This window comes from Chlamydotis macqueenii, chromosome 1 (genome assembly GCF_036417535.1).
Source record: "Chlamydotis macqueenii isolate bChlMac1 chromosome 1, bChlMac1.mat, whole genome shotgun sequence".
Taxonomy (NCBI): domain Eukaryota; kingdom Metazoa; phylum Chordata; class Aves; order Otidiformes; family Otididae; genus Chlamydotis; species Chlamydotis macqueenii.
In genome coordinates, this window is record NC_141556.1 from 150,817,472 (window position 1) to 150,837,267 (window position 19,796).

At 39.5% G+C, this 19,796-nt stretch overlaps 1 protein-coding gene across 1 annotated transcript in view; it reads left to right on the plus strand.

Annotated features, from left to right (window-relative positions):
• Window positions 1–19,796, plus strand: part of RASA3 (RAS p21 protein activator 3) — a 132,120-nt gene that overhangs the window by 23,289 nt on the left and 89,035 nt on the right. Inside the window, exon 2 of the mRNA XM_086770058.1 lies at window positions 14,659–14,776. Within this exon, the coding sequence (XP_086626184.1) occupies window positions 14,659–14,776 (118 nt within the window). The remainder of the gene's footprint in view (window positions 1–14,658; window positions 14,777–19,796) is intronic.

Sequence of the window (19,796 nt, forward strand, 5' to 3'; positions counted from 1 at the left end):
GCACAGAATAGCTCTGCTGTGTGGTATTGCTTTGTAAAAACAAATGAACCTTTTTTGAAACTACATGGAATGAGTAAGGGGTTAATTGAAGCTCAGTGGCTTTCCATTCTTGGATGATCTTTGTAAAGAAGCGTTGGTCTTTTTTGGTAGCCAAGTATCTGGTGTGTATTCACCCCCATCCCCCAGCATTAAAAATAACGACTTCAGCATGCACATGGATTTGTGTGCGTCTACTGTATGTAACTTGTGTTCTACCCTAAAAGGTAAAAATGGGCATCTTTTTGTCCAAGAAATAGCCTTTGGATAGGCACATCTACTTGCATGCTTTAAGTTTTGCAGCTGCTTATTGTAAATGTCAGTGAGGAGCTTTCTTACCATCAGTGAACGTGCATGATATAATCCAGAAATCAACTGTATTTTACATATGATTATCAGAAGTGTTTCCTGACTCAAGTCTGCTGTTCTTTTGTAAGCCATGAATTTGCACATGGGTTTCTGGGGATTATTTGAAGACAATTGTATATTGCACAGCTGTAGCTTGGTCTTTAGATACTTATTGACACTGCCTGAATGCAATACCATACCTTCATTTATTTTTAGATTTGTGGTAGAACTAGCACATGCTGTATGGGCAAGGGAAACACGATGTGTATTGTATCTCTCCTGCTGGGCTCTGAAAAATGAACTATAAGTTGATGGGGGGGGGGGGTAAGTTATCACTGTTTGCCTGCTTGGTCTGTTCTGTAAACTGCTGAGGACAGGGTTGACCAAGGTGTGGTGTATTTGGGGTTTTTGGTGTCTGTGTCGTTGCAGCATGTAACTGTGGATTCAAAGCTATGAGTTTAAACTTACTTGGGTGCATTGTCCTTACTGGTCGCTGGGCTGAGGAACAAGCTCAGTTGTGGTGCCTGTTCTGCCTGTGTGTCGTTAGAGCAAACCTCTGTCACTAACTGTGTCAGCTTCAATACTGGTTTGATTTGGAAAAGTTTTCAGTATCAGACTACTTAATTAAGATTAACATCACATTTCTATCTATATTTTGTACTGCATTATCTTTGGGAATGCTGTGCCTTTATACCTCCATCCTGTCAAAATAGCCTTCACCTGTCCTTCCCTTTTTAAAGCTTAATCCTCCCTTATCGTGTATGAATGTGTGTGTAGGCTTAAGCATTTCAAGAAAGAGAGTGCCTTAGGCATTTGTACAGCTCTCACGGCAGTTGGATGTCCGCTACTGAAGCGGTCAGAGCAGGTTTGTGCTGTGTTAGATTTGTGGAACTGAACACGCTTATAAAAATAAAACTCTCTGAATGTATTTCAGAGCAGTTGCCAGTTGTCCCTCTTGTTCACGTTTTTTTAATTCCCTCACTCCTGCATAGGTAAATGAATTCTGCCTTGTCACAAGTAGTGACAAAGATATTTAACATTTGCAGAACGCTTTTGCAGACAGTGTGTCTTGCTCACCCCCTCTTCTGCAGCTGATATGACTAACTTGTAAACTGAAACTAGAAGAATAAAAGAAAACTGACATTGATTGAGTTTCATTATATTAACATTTTGCATAGTTTAGAAAGGGAAAGTAGGTAACTTTCCACTTCTAATACTCTGGTTTATACTTTGCATAAAAAATCAACAGCTGGATTGCAGACACTTCATTCAAAGTTCTACATTTCCCTGTAAATAGGGATTTTAATCATAGGAGCATTTCTAGAAATTACAGGGGAGTACTATGTTTTTGGCTTGGATGTTTCTTCAAAATCTCAGCTGCTGTGATGAGATCTCAAAATCTCAGCTGCCCAGTGATGTGTTTTAGGTGCACACAGCTACACTAACTTCTGAACTCTGTGGTTTTGATCACTGCTTACAAATAAATGACTGTGCTCAACCTCTTCTTGCTTGTTTATCCGCACTATTGTGCCTGTATTATCTATACTCAGTGCTGAGGAGTGAAGAAGTAAATGTTATTTCTTTTCCTGTAGTTACTGAAGTTGGATAATGTAGCATTTGGTTCTCATCACATTGCCTGCACAATGAGTCATTCTTTCTTGGTGAGGTTTGTTCCTCAGGCCAAGATTCATGTGATGTTCCTCCTCTCAGGGCGATTAGTCACTGTTTGAAATCTTGTTGAAAAAATAAATTGCCCCGCAGGTTGATGCTTTGCTTACCAGTTATGTGCTTCCCCCCCACCCAGCTTGAGTTCAAGCAGCACCATTATACTGAAAAATGTTTTATAGTCATGGTAACTATTATATTATTGGAGTCCCACTGAAATTAGCATATTAAATTCAGGACTTTTGGTACTAGCAAGGAATTAGCTATAAGGCAGGTAAATTTAAAGTAGTTCAGTGTGTTGAAGTACATCTAGCTTAAACTTGGGCTTCCTTCATTATGCTGTTAGGAACAAAAACTACATTGCAGGTGTGGTAGCAGCTTGAGCTTTGTGAAACATGTGTACAATTTTTTTTATAAATGTGTCAATAACAAAAATTATTAACACATATGGCCTCGTTATCATAATAATTTAATCAAACTTGAAGTATTTGGGGCAGAAACTCTCCTTGCAGAATTACCTGTACCTGGAAATGTTTGGTGGAGTCAAGATCTGATGGAGGTTTCAAACAACGTTAAGACAAGGGCAGAGTTTCCAGTCCCTATTGTGCGATATGTTGTTACAAAGGCTCTTGAAGTTAATTGTCTTGATACTAGAAGACTTTACGGGTGATGGTTCATTGTGGGAATAGCAGCCTGGAAGACTAGCTGCGCAGAAAATATGAGGTGAATAGATCAGAAGTAGGAAGAGAGAGGGAAAAATTGTAAGCACTTAACCTGGACACTGACGTTGGCTGGCTAGGCTCCCTGTCTAGTCAAAGGACAGCAAGAGGAACTCTGTCAAATTATGATCCAGAAAAGCAGTTATGTTTGTGGCCTGAATCCTCTTATTCAGTAGTCTCTGTGGACAGTGGATGGTAATGCAGGCACCTAAATTGTACAGAATGTTGAATTACATTAATATCCCTGGGAGCAATGTCTGGTTTGTGCCTGAGAGAGTGTCAGGGTTTTGACAGGGTGGAGGATTGGAAGTTGCTGAAATAAATGGTTATAAACACTGTCATAGTTCATAGATGACAGCCTGAGTAGAAGGAAAAATGAATTAATGTTCCACATTAAACTTTGATTCTGGCTCTTTTGAACAGCATTATTTTCCATCTGGTAAGTTAACAGTGTTTTGATAGGAAAATGCTCATGAAGTAGGTGAAGGTGCAGACCAGTGGGTTAGAAAATGAGATGATCTGTAGAAAGTTCAAACAGTGGGGTTTTTTTTTTTTTGTGAAGTTTTCTGTGGTGGTCTTGTTCTGCCTTCAATTTTCAGCCAATTCTTACAGATATCAGACACTCACAGCTGTTAAAGTATTAGTTCAGATTGTTAGTTTTCCTTTCATTCTATGTGAGACAGATGCATGTAGTGTCTAAACAGATATATTAAAAATTCAACTTTGGATGAACTTTGTGGGTGTGGATGAGCAGCTCATAGGGAATGCCCAGCTTCCAAAGATCGTTGGCAGTTTTGAAAAATGCTCAGCCTCTGGATGTCTACCTACAAAATTTATTTTTGAATCTTGCTCCCATTTCTGTAATAAGAGACTTGTGCTTCTTTTAAGTTCGCTTGCTCCTGCTGCATTGGCTTCCTCTGGAAGACAACATGACCCTGTATTTTGGCAGCTGCTGCTTTGGTGCAGGGATAATTATGTTGGATTAAAGCTTTAGCCGAAGTGAATTGGCTTGTATACTGTGAGATGAGGACCTCACCCTGTGACTTCAGGTCATGCAAGAACAAGTGAATGCTTAGGTGTTCCTTTGTGCGTGTGAACTTCATTTGCTTGAAAGATTCTTCCCCCCCCCCCGTCTGCCGCCGCTCAGGAGCCTGGGAACTTGGATGGGGAATTTCTCACTTGTGTTTTAGTTTGTTTTGCTCAACACTGGTCCCTCAGTCCCATATACTGCCTTAGATTTGTAGCTAGAATTTTACAGTTCATATTTAAACGTCATCTGGTACATTGTCAGTTTGCAACGCAGAAACTTTCAAAAGACTTAAGCTTGAGTCTGTTCATATGCAGATATTTTAGACTTTAGCATGAACTTTAGCACTGTGATGAATGGACCCTGTTGGGAAAGGAGAAACATTACTATTACTATTATGCTGTAACTCGTAAGCAAATAAACTTAATCCTTTCAATGGGTATGAAACTGAAAGAAACAACTTTAACGGTTTTTATTTGTTTGTTTTTTTTTTTTTTCCCCCCTTCACTCCGGAATGAAGTGGCCTATTTAAATCCAAAATGTTCTTTATTTCTTCAGTACTTCTTTGCATTCCCTGTCACACATACTAGCTAACTGTTCCTTTGTTACTCTGTTGTAAACAAGTCTGAAAATATTTTAGGATGCTCTTAAAACTTCTGCTAAACACTGTTTCTGGTCATCAGTATGTTCCTCTAACATCATAATCTCCTCTTTCTCCTTGTGAAGAAATCTTTGGTTGCCTTTTGACTCAGCAAAGGTGCCTTGGGAGGGTGGAAATACAGCTTGTCCAATATAGCCGAGCCTGTTAGTGGAGCAGTCTGACTGCTATTCGCTCTGTTAAAGGACCATTTTAATGGCACAGGATGTTGAACAAGCACTAACTGGAGGGGGGGAAGGAATATTCCTCACAAGAACCCGGGGAGAACACTGATTGTTTAAATAAACAAATAATGTATATGTAATAATGCCAAATTTGCATCTGAAAATACTAAGAGATGAGCTAATGTTGTATGTACTGTTACTGTTGTATGTCAACTGTCTAAGACTGCAACTAGAAAGTTATGAGTCTCCTTAAATTAATGTTTTCATGCAAAACCCATCTATAAGCACGTAGTCTGAGAAGTGGTTATGATCACACTTTTCTTAAAATAAAGAATTTACTTGTTCCTTAGTATGTATGATGCTCCGTGTGTGAAGGAACACGAGGAGTATGTGGACTAATGAAATACTGAGACCATGTCCAGTTTGAAGTGCTTGTTGTCTTGCCCGTTACTGGGTTTAAGGGAAGCTCCTGATTACTGCAAGTTTGAAGGTGGATGTTTCCGATTTTGAATCTTTACATGGAAAAATGAATTTGATCTTGTAGGATAGTACATTTACTGTTTTTGAAGAAAGGCTAAAGTAAAGCAAAGAGGGGAGATTTTAAAACCTTTTTCTTTCCCTCACAATGATTAATTTTTTGGTGGGAAGAGTGTTCTGAATATGGAGGAAGACACTCTTTGCTCAGTTCATTCCTAAATCTTAGGTGGTTTTCAAGATTGCCTTGAACTGCTGTGCTCTGAGTCACCCCGTTTCTCAATAGCTAAGTTTTTTTTATTTTAGTTTTGAACACTGTGGGGCTAAAAGGCTAAACTGAACTTGATCTAAACTTGATCCTGTGAAACTGTGGTTAGTGAAGATATTTCTAAATCAGTAATTCTAAAGCAAGAGTAATTGTGGACAAGAGAATCATGAGAGGAAGCAGATTTCTTAACATTGCTGGTAAAGTTTCAACTTTTCAGCAATCACTCCTTTTGTTACTAGCTTTTAATCTAAGCAAAACATAATCTTTGGCAGTTTTAATGTTACTGTAAAAGTTTTTAGTGTCGCTTGTTATAGAAGTGATTAATGTCCTGGAAGAGAGAGGGCATCATTCTTTCTTCATTGTTTGTGTTTTGTTTTCACACACCTATAGCTTTTTGATCTACTCAAAAAAAAAAAAAAAAGGAAAAAAAAAAAAGTACGTAGATAAAAAATGGTCTTTACGGAGGAGGGGCCACCTGGGTTCTGGTTTTGTATGTGAGTAATATAAAAGAAGGCAGGTAAAAATAGATAAATATTTTCACAGAAACTTTTTGCTTTTGCTGATGTTTTTGAGAACATTACTTTTGTTCTTCAGCAATGGCTAGACTCTTTGCTATAGAGCAACTATCTTAAATTATCCTAAAGCACAAAAACTCTCAAAAAGGAGCGGCTGAATTGTTGTGGGCTTTTGGCCACGTCTTGTTTAATGCTGTAAATCACTTGCTTGTATTTCCTGTCTCATACTTTTAGTCTAAAAAATAGCTGAAGTTGCTCACTGTTTGCCCAGCACAGCTCCATGATGGAACAGCTTGTTTAACGTGAGTTCCACCTGGCCACTCAGTCCCTCCTGCAGCCTGAATCCTCTCCCTCATGGCCTCCCACCACAGATGTTCAGTGACTTAAACTTTGCTGAGAGAAGGTCGTCTATAATTTCAGGAAGCTGATTTTATTTTTTTTGAAAAACAATGCCAACAACCAAACACAACCAAAACCCAAACCGAACACCACCCCCTAATCCCACCTCGAATAAAACCAAAAACTACAGAAAACTGTACAAGCCACCAGCCTAAACAAAGCTCACAATTCAGAGGCACAGAACAACCTATATCCAGTCCCTACTTCACTGAACCTGGAAGGAAAAACCTCAAGAGCCCCTATCAAATGCAGCTGGGAAGCTGCATGAGATGTATCTTGATGCAAAGTATCATCTTCAAAATATAAGCTGGATTGAAAAGTAGTACATGAGGAGCTGAGTCTAACATTGTATGAACACAGATAAAGAGGCAGTTTGGTTAACTCATCAGTTTTTCTGCAGAAATACAATGAAGTCACATCAAAGAAAGTTGGAATGCTAACCCCAGAGTGCCACAGGAAAACTGAATTTGAATGAAAACTCCTTGAGGACACCTTTTTCCTGGTAGTATCCTGCTTTAAAATGATTTCTTCAAAGTGTCTTTTTACACAAAATAGCTTCAATCTTGTTAAAAAGCAGCTGGACTGTGCAATTTTTTTTTTAATTTTTTGTGGGATTAAGTTACCATCCTAAGGGAATCCTTGGAGAAACCTGATTCCTGCTGTCAGACCACAATATTGGCAAATAGCATGCAACCAGTTATATTAATGAGTTGAGGGGAACTATGCTTCTCCTCTTGTACGAACTAAAATCTTAATTTTGCAAGCAGCTCTCGTGGAACTTGCTATATAGACTTTTTCCTCTCAGCCCTAGGATTTAATTAACAGCCCTTGTGCTGTGAGCACTTAAGTACTTGAGATCATGACAAGATCTTTTGAGCCTCCTCGTGTTATTGCCTCTTACAAGAAAAGTCAGGCTGTCAGCCTGCAGCTTCTCATTGCCCTCCAATGAAAATATCCTCGGCTGCTTCTGTTATACCCAGAACGGTAAAGGCAAGGTATTTGGATGGTTTGTTGGACCTTCAGGGTTGCAAAAGGAGAACTGGAATGTCTGTTCACATGCTTATAGGAAAGAAGGAATTCGGCTGCCAGCCATGCTGAGTGATAGATTTGAGTCTGTCCACCATGGGGGCTGTAGCTAATTGGGCTTAGCTATTGGTAGAGCTGATAGAAAGGCCTGTTGTTTGCTGTCCCAGAACAGGTTTCAGAGCAGAGGAAGGCATGTAAGAAGGTTCCAAACTGGTATAGAATAAGTTCAGTCACGTGAGGGGAAAGGATGGTAGTGCAGTGGTGTGGCACCATGTGCACTGGTGAACAGGATTGTGCAGAAGGGATTTTAATGGGTGGAGATGTTCCTGTCACTAGGCTGTGAAGGCAGTAAAACTCCATTATAAGTCCTACTTCTAAGTAGGTATAAATAGTTTTTGACAGAGTTATCAGCTGATGATGGTCTTCAGTTCAGTGCCAAAGGACTTTTGGTTGATGCTGCTTATTGCCCCAAAGCCAAGAGGGTTTTAATGTGATGCTCTTTTCTAGAAAAGAAAGTTGTAACGGATGTAGTGTGCTTTGTTTCCTTGCTGATCACTTGCTGAAGCAGCGCTAGCTGTGGTATCAAGTTGCTCTGGGGTTGTTGCTAAGGTCCAGGCCGCTCGTATTGTTTTGTTGAGGAAATGCTTTCCCGGAGTCTTCTAACGTGATGATCATTTCACGTGGAAAGAGGTAGCAGGCAAGGGCTTAGATTAAGAACAGTTCATCTAAAAATCTCATTTTCCAGATCATCAAAATCTGTTCACAGATGGCTATTTTTGACCTAGTTTAGAAATCTAATGCAATCTGTCTCTCCATGAGAGCAAAGTGTGTGTGTGCGCACACGTATATACTTATGGTTACAGCAAAGAGAGATTGTTGGACAAATAGTGTTTCTAGCCACATCTATTTTAATAAATCTCTTTTTTAATGTATCGGTTTTCTTCATTGCATCATAGAATGGTTTGGGTTGGAAGGGACATTCAAAGGACATCTAGTCCAACCCCCCTGCAAGAAGCAGGGACATCTCCAACTGGATCAGGTTGCTTAGAGCCCCGTCCAGCCTGGCCTTGAATGTTTCCAGGGATGGGGCATCCACCACCTCTCTGGGCAACCTGCGCCAGTGTTTCATCAACCTCATTGTAAAAAATTTCTTCCTTATATCCAGTCCAAATCTACCTCCCTCTGTTTTAAAACCATTACCCCTCGTCCTATCACAACAGGCCCTGCTAAAGAGTTTCTCCCCAGCTTTCCTGTAGGCCTCCTTGAGGTGTATTGGAAGGCCGCTGTGATGTCTCCCTGGAGCCTCTGCTTCTCCAGGCTGAACAGCCCCAACTCTCTCAGCCTGTCCTCATAGGAGAGGTGCTCCAGCCCTCTGATCATCTTTGTGGCCCTCCTCTGGACCCTCTCCAACAGGTCCACGTCCTTTTTCTGTTGGAGGTTCCAGAGCTGGACGCAGTACTCCAGGTGGGGCCTCACCAGGGCAGAGTAGAGGGGCAGAATCACCTCCCTCAACCTGCTGGCCACGCTCCTCTCGATGCAGCCCAGGATGCGGTTGGCCTTCTGGGCTGCAGGAACACATTGCTGACTCGTGTTGAGTTTCTCATCTACCAGTACCCCCAAGTCCTTCTCCTCAGAGCTGCTATCAATCCATTCTGTACCCAGTTTGTGTTTGTGCTTGGGATTACCCCGACCCATTTCTTGATTAGATATTTAAGAATTTCATGTATTTCTCTTCTTTTCAGACTATGTGACCTATATACATAGGTGGATGGGAGAAAACATTTTTGACACTAGGCATATATTGCCTAAAAAGCATTTATTGTTTTTAGGTTACTGTAAATGTACACAAAAATACTAAGCTACTTGCATAATTCCATAGTCACACACTGGGCACACTGGTTCTTAGAACTTGACTTTTTAAAAAAAAATTGTTGCTTTTTCATATTTCGAAAGGCAAAAATGAATTGAAACTTTCTGCTCTGAGAGGTACACACAGTATATCTATGTGTATGAATTACATACACATGTAACTATATATTTTACTTTCAAACATTAATTTCACATAATTATCACATTGGTTCTTTAGTAACAAAGTTGCTTTCTAATGTGAATAGAAGTTTTCTAGCTATGACCATTTAAATAGTAAAAAATATTATTTTCTCAATCTATCCCTCTTGATATATTGCAGTCGTACCCCCCCTTATCCTCACCTGACCCCTAAAGCACACCTTGCAAAAGAGTGAACTGCTTTCTCAGCATTCAACATCAATGCAAGTGTTTTCATTCAGTTTAAATTCAAGGACAAAAGTTAATGTGTTTCTAGGAATTTTTGCATGTTTTAATCAACATTGAGTGGTATTATATTTCTATTTTAATTAAAATTACTTTAAGTATTGGTTATAAAGTTGCTGACATCCTAATATTTTACATAGATGCTGAGTTTTGTGTATGAAGAGCTTTTTAAGCATAAGTTGTGATAGCGAATCAGAGCTCTGAGTGTGTACATTTTCCTTTTTCTGTTTTTGCTTGATCTACGGATGTTGAAGGAATAATGCTTTTTCAGAAGAAAGAAAACTTGAAAGGAGTGCTTGAGATAATTTTTTCAGATTCCAGCATCTGTACTGGTGTAGAGAGCTTAAGGGAGAAGAGGAGAAGCTTTCCATTCCTGGCGTACATCACTGCTCTGCTTTTGTTCTTGACATACTTGCCTACGAGCTTCTTTGAAGAATGCTTTTCTGAATATGACAGAAACAAAGTGGATTGTTGTTGGTTTGGATGCGTTGCCCTTTTCAGATTTTAGGTATTTTGTTTCTGTACTCAAGTCTTTCAGCATGCTCCCTGAATTCAAATACTGCGGCGCTGAAACCTCAGCTGCTTTTATTTGGCTTATGTTTCGGGGGCAGGTTTTTGTTTGCTTGTTTGTTTTCTGAAATAGGTTGAGAAATGATTCTCCCGTGCCATCTTGATAAAAACAAATAGTTGCTGATAGGAGACAGCAGACTAAATTTGTTGACACATTACAAAGTCTTCCTTAATGCGCTTAGATTGGCAGATGTGTGCTGGTGACCCAATATTTAGAAGCACAGGAGCAGCAAATTTTGTTCCAAAAGGCAGAAATAATGCCTGGCTGTTGTGCATTCTGTGCTTCTCAGAAAGTTGCACCTGGGGAAATATGTCAAAACCAAAGATGACACAATGCCAAGTATCTAAATTCAAATAAAAGTACCAGATGCTTCAAAAAAACTTAAGGTGGCAAAACCTTAGGGAAATGAATGTGCGTATGTATATATTTGTTTGTTCCTAGAAACATCTTCGAAGTTTTTCTTGTTTTTACCAGTTATGCTCCCAGGCATCTAAGCAGTGCTGTTCTCTGCCATACATGCAGGAGAGCCCTTTTTTTTTTTTTTTTTTTCTTTCTTCCTTATTATTGCCAGTCTCTTAGCAGGGCTAGAATGTGTAACATTGGAAGGAACAAGGAAGATGAATATGGTTTTGAATTTTCCTTTCCTCTTTTTCCAGCCTGTTGTGTTCCCTCTGCCTAGCTCAGGCTAGGCTGCCTGTGCTGCCACAGTGGTCCATTTTTAAACTGTAGTAACCCAGTATCCATGAGGAGAAGATGGCAAGTCAGTGAGGTATTCAGAATTGTGTAGTCTATTTTTTAAGACTTGTCCAAAATACCTAATGATATCTTTTCCATAGCTAAAATTAGCTTTGCAAGGTTTAAGTACTTAGTGCTAATTTGAGCGCATCACACAGTTAAATTAGGACCGTGCCTATTAGAAGTGCGGGGATAGAGAGAAAAGCTATTGCAATATTTGAACTGATTATTCTGCCACTCTGGCTCCAAGTGGAAGCCTTATGCTCCAAAACAAAGTGCTTGTGTATTTTAAATTGTCAAGGTCGTAGACATCTTAGGAAACATTCTGTTTTTTTTCTTAGCGGAAGTGGAAAACTGAAGGTTTTAAAGAGGTGAGTGTATTGACCTTTTGTCTGCAAGCCCTCTCCAAATCCTCTAGCATACAGGTACTTCACAAATATGAAGGAAGGGGGGGGGGAAGCAGGGTTGCCTCTTGAAGATACAACTAATGAAGATGCCTCTTTTATACACATAGATTAAACAATTAACAATTAAGTTCTTGCCCAAATTAAATTATCTCATCAGCTCTGGTTGTTGAAAATACAGAAATGGTGCATGACTGTATCAAATATTCTGAGCTTGCTTTTTTTTAAAAAAAAAAAAAAAATTCAATAGTAGCAGAAGCAGAAAAATACTGAGCAAATTGTTCAGCTTCATTGTAGATGGCAAAACAGTGCCACAGAGGGAATGTTTTTGTCTTGGAGGAATCTGAAGAGCAACTGAAGCTCTAACAGAGCGCATTTGTTGACATAAAATGTCTGGCTAGAGAGCTGAGTCTTTAGCTATGCTTGAAAGCTTGACAAATTTTTCTTTCTCAACTGCTCAGTGCTAGAGGAATCTGAACAGCCATTGGCTGCTGGCAGCATTGGGAAGAAACTGTTTTGGTTTTTGTGGTTTTTTTTTTTTTTTTTTTTTTTTAAGCTACTCAAGTCAATAACATGATTAATATATTGGGTTGGTCAATTAATCCCTTGTTCTATTCTCAGTGTTTTTTTTCAGGGCTTTTTTCCAGTTTGAAGAAAGAAATTACTCTAAAATGTATTCTCCCTCTATCTTCTCTCTGTGCCCCACTTTCTGATATTGTGGTGGTGGGCTTTAATTTGCTGTATGGACTGCGGAGGCAGTCACTTTCTAGTGATGCTCAGTGGCATTTTCCGTTGCGTTGCATTTAGCCTTCATTGTTGTGGGCTTTTTCTACTGTAAGTCTTTTAACCAAGAGGAGAACTGAGTTTTCAAAATACAGTTCATGGAGTGCTCTGACAGGACTAAGTATTAACTTTAAACGATTAAGTGAATGTTGTGCACTTTGGAAAACTGGAAATTGAGATCACAAAATCCAGAATTGGTTTTGTGTGTGTACATTCGTGTTGAAAGTAGGAAGTGGAAGGGTGCAGAAAAAGGGAAACGGCAGATTTTTTCGATTTAACTTTGAGCTTGAAAAGTTTTGTCCCGTTCTCTTGGAAGAACCGTGAGAATAGTGTGCCAGCCCCAGAGGAAGACTTCCTTATCGTTCCGCTATTGAAACGCTTCCTGTTGACACACACGCTCACTCTCTCTGGGGAACTTTACCCAGTCATCCAGAAAAGAGGCCGGCTTCACGTGACTTCATTGTGAGAGTAGATGAGAGAAATGTGGATGCTCGGGACTTGGGCAGAGGAGACAAACTCAGAGACCTCCGTTTGTGTGGGGCTAGTGCGTTTGATTTATAACTTGCTTGAACTCAGGCTAATAAGAGTAAAAGTTGGAGGTTTACTGTGGAAGAACAGACTTCAGTGCAGGCTGAGCAAGTCATCAGTAATACTCAGTGTATTTTTGGCTAGAGCTGCTGCAGTTAAACTATTGCTAACACGTCAGCTTAGTTTAAAGCCACATAGGGCATTGCCAACAGATGTTCCAGTCACACCTTCGAATTACAGTGGAGACAGCTTTTTTTAATACAGTGTCTCACAATGCTGAAGGAGGTGGGACGAATGCTATCAAGTTGCATCAGCTGAGCTGAGAGAGCAGACTTACTTAGAAGAACTCTGAAGTGAGGCGTGACTGTCTGAAACTGTGTTTTCATGCCTGTTTTCAGTGCCTCTTTATATGTTCTATGGTGAACTGCAGAAAATGTACACATGTACCTTCACCCACACATGGGCTGTTTGTGAGGAGTATGGATGTGTGGCGTTTCTAAAGGCACAACATGAGTCGGTCAGCAGAAGTGTGTAAACTGTATGCCAGAAAGAGAGCCCAGGCAGGAAAACATGGAATTCTGTGTCACTTTATGCTTTTCCTTTAAAGCTGAGGGCGCAGGTTGGCTTAGTCTTTCCTTGCTGTACTACTTCAGTATTTACATGCATCAGAGCGCTGTTGGACAAGTTTGCAGAAAGGAGAAAGTATGTCTTTATTGAAGACAGGGTTGAAAGAAGCAAGATAGTTCTGTTAATAGTGTAAAGTTATTTGGGAACTGGAGACTGGGAAAGGCATGTGTCTAGTGAAATGCACTTGAGCTGCAGACATCCGATAAAAAGTTATATTTGTTGCTGTCATTTAGAGTTCCCTTCTCTACTGGCAAACAAACCTGTGTTCCCTTCGTCTGTGCATTTTAGAAATGTTTTATTTAAGGTTTTTAAAGTTTTTTTTTATTTATTATTTTTAAAAATTTTAATTTTAGAGTTATTTTTATTTTTGTTATTCCTTGTATTTTTGCCAGGAGAGAAGAATCTAGTTCCCATAGTACATGTTAATAATCTCTGAGTGCTGGAAGAATGAAAATAAATAAGGCCACGTGAATGGTAGACTTAAATTTAGTCATTCTTAGAGAGTTCTATGTTTCGTCTTTAGAATGAAATCACTCATTCACGTAGAGCTAAGGTGCACAAGCAAAGCCATGAGGAGCATTACTCAGTTTCCTGCTGAGAGTTTTGATTTTATCAGACTGCCGAGGAAATGTAGTGCTCAGCTTCAGTTATTAATGGATACATAGAGAGGAAAGCTGTGGTTTTACTCTTGTTTTGTACTCTTATGTTTTGTAATCTCTTGGTTTCCTTTAGTTCATCAATCTTGTAGGGTTTGTATCCTATATTTAACAAAAGAAAAAAAAAAAAAAACAACGCCAAAACAAACAAAAACCTCCATGTTTCTTGTTGCAATATTCATTACTTGCATGGTACCTTTGTGCGAAGACCTTAGGTAGCTTCACAAGTGCTAATTACTTCATCATATTGCTCTGAAGTTAAATATGTGATGTAAGGGTGTTGGCTGTGACTAAAGTGACTGTTTTCCATCTCCACATTTGTGGAGAGTGGTGGAGCTGGGGGTCAGTCCTCATTTGCTGTGTTCTGGTAATGCCTTTAGGGTAAAATCAGTGGGTTGTATCAGAAAGCTTTATTGCCGTATTGTATCGTGTTCCTGGTATCTTATGGGAGGACTAATCAAAACCTAAACACAAATTTGGAAAGAACAGTGTGCACCCAAATACATGCAAATAAATCGGACGCGACAAACTGTTGAGTTGTTGCTGGCTACCACTGAGCTCTTACCTCAGTGACTGTCAGGAGCTGCTGCCTTGGAAACAGGATACTGCTGCTAAGTTTAATAGAGACTTAACATTTGGGAAGAAAAGTACAATGTAATACTTTGCTTTAGCTGTGTTGCTGATGCTGCATTAGTTGACAGATTGCTAATTTGTGGATAACGTTTTAATATGTAGTCCTGGGGTTTTTCTTTCTTTTCTTTAGGTGAAGCCAAAAATCTTCCTACATATCCGGGGCCAAACAAGATGAGAGATTGCTACTGTACTGTAAACCTGGACCAGGAGGAGGTTTTCAGGACCAAAATAGTGGAGAAGTCATTATGGTAACAAAGAAATATATACATGTTCTATTAACTCTTCTCACTCTCTGCTTACTATGTTTAATGTTCCATAGATACTTTTTTTGGAGGGAGGGAGTATGAATATGATCCTTCTTCCAATTTCAAGAAAACTAGTGGTAGAATTATTAATGTAATGATTCTTGTCTGTATATATGGGCAAATGTCTTCACTGAGGCAAGCCATATTAACTGTTTACGTAAGAAAGTACAGCCAGTGTTCCTTTCTTTCTGCAATGTTTGTTTTGAACTTCCCTAGGCTTTTAAGATCTCAACTTATAAGGGAGCACTGAACTCCATTTCATGTCTGTCTATACTTAGAATGTTGCATTGGTCTAGCTACTCTAATGGGTGGAATTAGCGGTTTTGGTTTTTTTGTTGTTTTGGGTGGTGTGTTGGTGGTTTTTTTTTTTTTTTCCTCTCCCTGTCATGAGGCTGCAACTGAAAGGAGAGGTTTGAACACAAAATGCCTGACTGATTATCTTGGACGCTTCCTGTGAGATTGTAGAAGCTGAATGTAGAATGAAACAGAATAAGAAGCATGTAGCAAAAGTTAAAATGCTTTCTCCTGGAAATCCCCAAACATAAAAAAAATAAAGGGAACAAGGCTGGTCATAGATGTATGCTCTGGCAAGTGAGGCTTTTTTTTGGAGTTGAAGGGAAAGTAGCAGCAAAGAACAGTCAAGTTTATTAACTTTAATTTTAAAATATAAATTGGGAAAAGAGTGAGAGTTGAGTAATGCAGTTAAAAATGTGCTATTTGTCTTGTTATTGCAAATAACTTACTTTGGGAAATAGTTCTAGACCTCACCCCCCAACCCCTGAGAAGTACCTAATGCATTTAAGAATGTGAGTCTGAGTAGCCTGAAGCAGGATTTATTCCTTTAAGTCACTTCAGTTGTTCTCATGTAATTTAAAAAATAATATATATATTGTAATAAGTGACATGCAATGTTCCTGAACCAGTTGTTTCTCTAAAAAGACTTTATAACTAATTTAGGTGCATTCCTAGGTCAACCAACTGTAGCCTTCCTGCTCACAACTGGAAGTTGCACAGTGGGGTTTTTTTTTTTTTTTTTTTTGCTGAATGATCATTAGTGATTCACAGGGAAGTGGAAGGTGGGGAGTGGGAATGTATGAGAACAGTTGATGTAATTTCCTTGAACTAATCAAAGTATTTTTCTGTTGAGAAAACAACCTCTTAGTAGTAGGAATAAGCAACAAGTGTGGTTCCTTCAGTGGGAAAAATTCCATCTGTCTTTAGATATCCTTGTAAAGCTAAAGAGGTACATTGAGGCTGTGCAGAACTGTAAGGTTTGTGGTTTCCTGTGGAGCCAAGTTTTTTTTTTGTTGATTGAGGTAAATACGGAGGAGAGCAACACAATGATCAGAGGTCTGGAAAACATAACCAGTGAGGAAAGGTTAAAAGGTTGCCATTGTTCAGCCTAGAGAAGAGGGATGAGAGTAAATGTAGCTATGTATATATGTACATATATATGTATATATGTATATATACATATGTATATGTATATATGTATTTTTTAAAAACCAAAAAACAAAAAACAAATATCCCTGAGCAACAAACCCCTCAAAAAAGCTTCAGAGGGAGGGAATTGCTCTGTGTCCGGTATGGATATTGCCAGTAATAACGGACTTAAATTGCAGTGGGGATGGCAGTTTAGGTGAAGGTTTGTTGTGAAGAAAAATCTTCCTGTTGTTAAGGATTCTGAAGCACTGCTGTACATTGTGTTGGTTTTTCCATTTGTACTGCAGAAGGCTTTTAATAGGTTCTATATAATCAATCACAATCAAAATATGGGGATCTTCCTGCTTTGGAATAGCAGTGGACCAGATAACCCCTCAAAATCCCTTCACGGTCCTGTTTTCTTTGATCTATGCATTGACTAATGATGATCTCCTCAGTTGTTGTTTCTTCTTCCAGTAAATTCCCATCTTCAGTGGTAGTCTGCCTTTTCCCCACTCTGTGCTTCTATTTGCAAATACTATTTTTGAAAACTTCCTTCTTCTCAGTCCCTGAATATCCACTTATGGACACTGATATCAACTGAATTTTGCACTGATCCATATAGGAACAAAATTTCCAAAGATGTGAATGGTGAAACTGGGATGTCTTCCCAATCTCTAAATAGGAGTTGCTCTTATTTAGTGAGGCACACTCAAACAGCTACTTAATCTTTTATGACTGTGTTTACATCTATTAAAACAAGTGCATAGGCTTCCAGAGGAAGATGTTTTTCAAGTGATTTCAGACCGTACTGCAGTCGCCTATTGTTTTTTGTAAGACTCTGAGATGAGTGCATAGCTGAGGAGCCAGTCATGCTGTTACATTCTTTAGTGCTTGTTTGTAAATTGATTCAACCCATTTAGTAACCGTGAATTATTGGGCAGGCAAGGCTTGTGTGCCCTAAGGCCCATGTAATTTGTATGCAGCAGAGAAATACCTGCTTTCATGTACAGTGCTGCTTTGCCAGGCGCTTGCCAATGTAGTGGTGAAGCGCATGTTGGGTCCCTTTTTCTGAGGAATCACTGCTGCGGTAGTAGATGGGATGTGAAGCTGGGCCAAGGCGTGACTGAAAAAACTGAATCCTACCTGAGCATCTGTGTGGCTGGCATTGAAGTGAGTGACACAGCCTTTGACTATAGTTTGAAGGGGAGAACACTGGCTCTGCACTGTTGTTCATGCCTATTTTCTGCTTCCTATCACTGCATGGCTGACACAGGACTGTTTTGCTATGAAGTAAGTTTTAAGAGTTACCTATATTTTCACTCATGCTGGTAACTCCCTCATCTTCCAGTAAGTTAAAAAATGATTTTCATGTAGTCTATCAAAAATGAGATGCTTTGTGTGAATGTCTGAATTGAAAGGTGTTTCATATAGAGTCCTAGCACTACAGACTCTGAAATGATGTCTTCTCATTCAGATTTGTCCTGGAGAAGCCTATCTTTTCCAGTATATCTGTATAAAATGACTTTGCGTGAAAAGGTTTATAATTAAAGTCATGCTGAAACACTGTCTTGTGTACTTGGGAATTCAAGGAGTGCTTTTTTTTTTTTCTTTTTACTTGGTTGAGCTTCATTAAGCTTCTACTAAGCACTACAGAAACGTATGTTTTTCCAGGCAGTCCTTTTCTTCACATAAAGCTTAAACAGAACTTGCAAATGAGAGAAAGGAAGCAGTTATCTCTCCTTCCCAGAAGGACTTGTATGAATGTCCAGTTCTGGCTTGCTTGGGATGTCTGTGGCAGAGCCTCAGACTCTGACTCATGATCTCCTGTGTTTTATACTGAGACAGTGCAAGAAGTTACCTTCCTGAGCTCTGTCCTGATCTTCAGCAACAGATATTCTTTTTATTAGGCTGTGGCAGACGCATGAGAAGACAGCTGAGAGCAGTAACCTCTTAAATCAACAAAGCATGAATCATTCAGAACTCTTGTAAGAACTGAACCAGCACGTCCTGTTGCCCAGTCCAGTGCCCTTACCAGTGCTCTGAAGAGAATCTCTGTGAGCCTGATGCCCTTTATCTAAGTTTGCCTCTCAACAACAGCCAGCATGGTGAACCTTAACTCCTGTTCTGCAGTCAGGTGGGACTCATAAATTACAATCAGGAACTTAAATCATTCCTGCCATTCAGCCTCTGTTGGCTTCTGTTAAACTGAATGGTGGCACTGCTGCTATGTGTTGGAAGATGTCGAGGGCTGTTGTGAGGACAACTTGGTAGCATCTGACTGAAACAAGTCAAGGGTTATAACACGGGCAGGCCTTTCTATGAAACCACAGAACAGTGTGAAAGTACTGTTATGTGGGGCAGTTTGGAGTAATCCCACTTCTCTGGGGATCTTTGGACAAGCACAGTGAACACATGGGTTGGTCAGAGCAAGCTTTCCAGGTTCCCAGGAAGAGAATCTTGAACTCTTCAAGCAGCGCTGTTTTCATAAACTCCTTGGCACAAGCTTTTGGTAAATTCTGAGAAGGTCACATGCAAGTCATAAGATATGAAGAAGAGGTCAGTTAGAGCCAGGATTTAATACGCTTCTCTGTTTTGTATTTGTTGTTCAATATTTATATTACCATCATCCTCAAAGGCGCTGAATAGAATTGGATCCATTCCATATAACCCAGTGGAGATGTACGTGAAGAGACTCCATGTATTTTATGTCCTACAGAACACATGAGAATTGCTGGTTTTATAAATGCACAGATCTACAACTTTTTTTTAGTTCTGAGCTGCAAGTAGACAGCTTGACAAGAATTTTGCCTATTAATTTCCTTTACTGAACCAATTACTTAGCTTCCCCCCTGAGTAGCTTTAAACATCAGGCTCCATCATCCAGCACTTGTTCCTAGCTCCAGATCTTCCCTAAGGATAAACTTCCTTGGTTTGTTGGCGTTGAGACGGACTTTGCCTTTGCTGTTTGCCTCAAATGTTTCCATTCACTTAAAGGGCAGTGTCAGCTGCAACAGGAAATCAAGGCAGCTTCTCAAATCATAGGTGAAGAATGGAAGGAATGTGACATCTCTAAATTTGTTTCAAGGATATGAATAAAGGCAAAAACTGTTGTACGTTAGGAATCGAATGGCCGATAGTGTGTGCTTTAGAGAGGTGAGCCAAGCGTCTTGAGTCTGTGATTGTTTAGTTCTCCACTATTTGACTGAGGAATTTTTCACATGCTAAACATAGTGATCAAAGCCTGAATGAAATGGCAAATGAAGCCAGAGGCGCTTTCCCTACCCCTGGTCTTTTTTTTTTTTTTTTTTTTTTTCTTTTTTCTTTTTTTTTTTTCCTCGCTAGTCTGCAGTGAAGGTAGCAGTGAGAACTAAGAGTATGCAGTGTGAGTGCATGGTGAAATGTGCTGTGAATTCATAGCTAAGGCTGTGTTCTCTTTAACAAGAGGGTGCTGTGTCTTTGTTGTAGTATTAGATCAGGTAACAAGTTCAATCAGTAGCACTCAGAACTTTCTCTTAAGTAGTTCTGCTGTATTTAATGT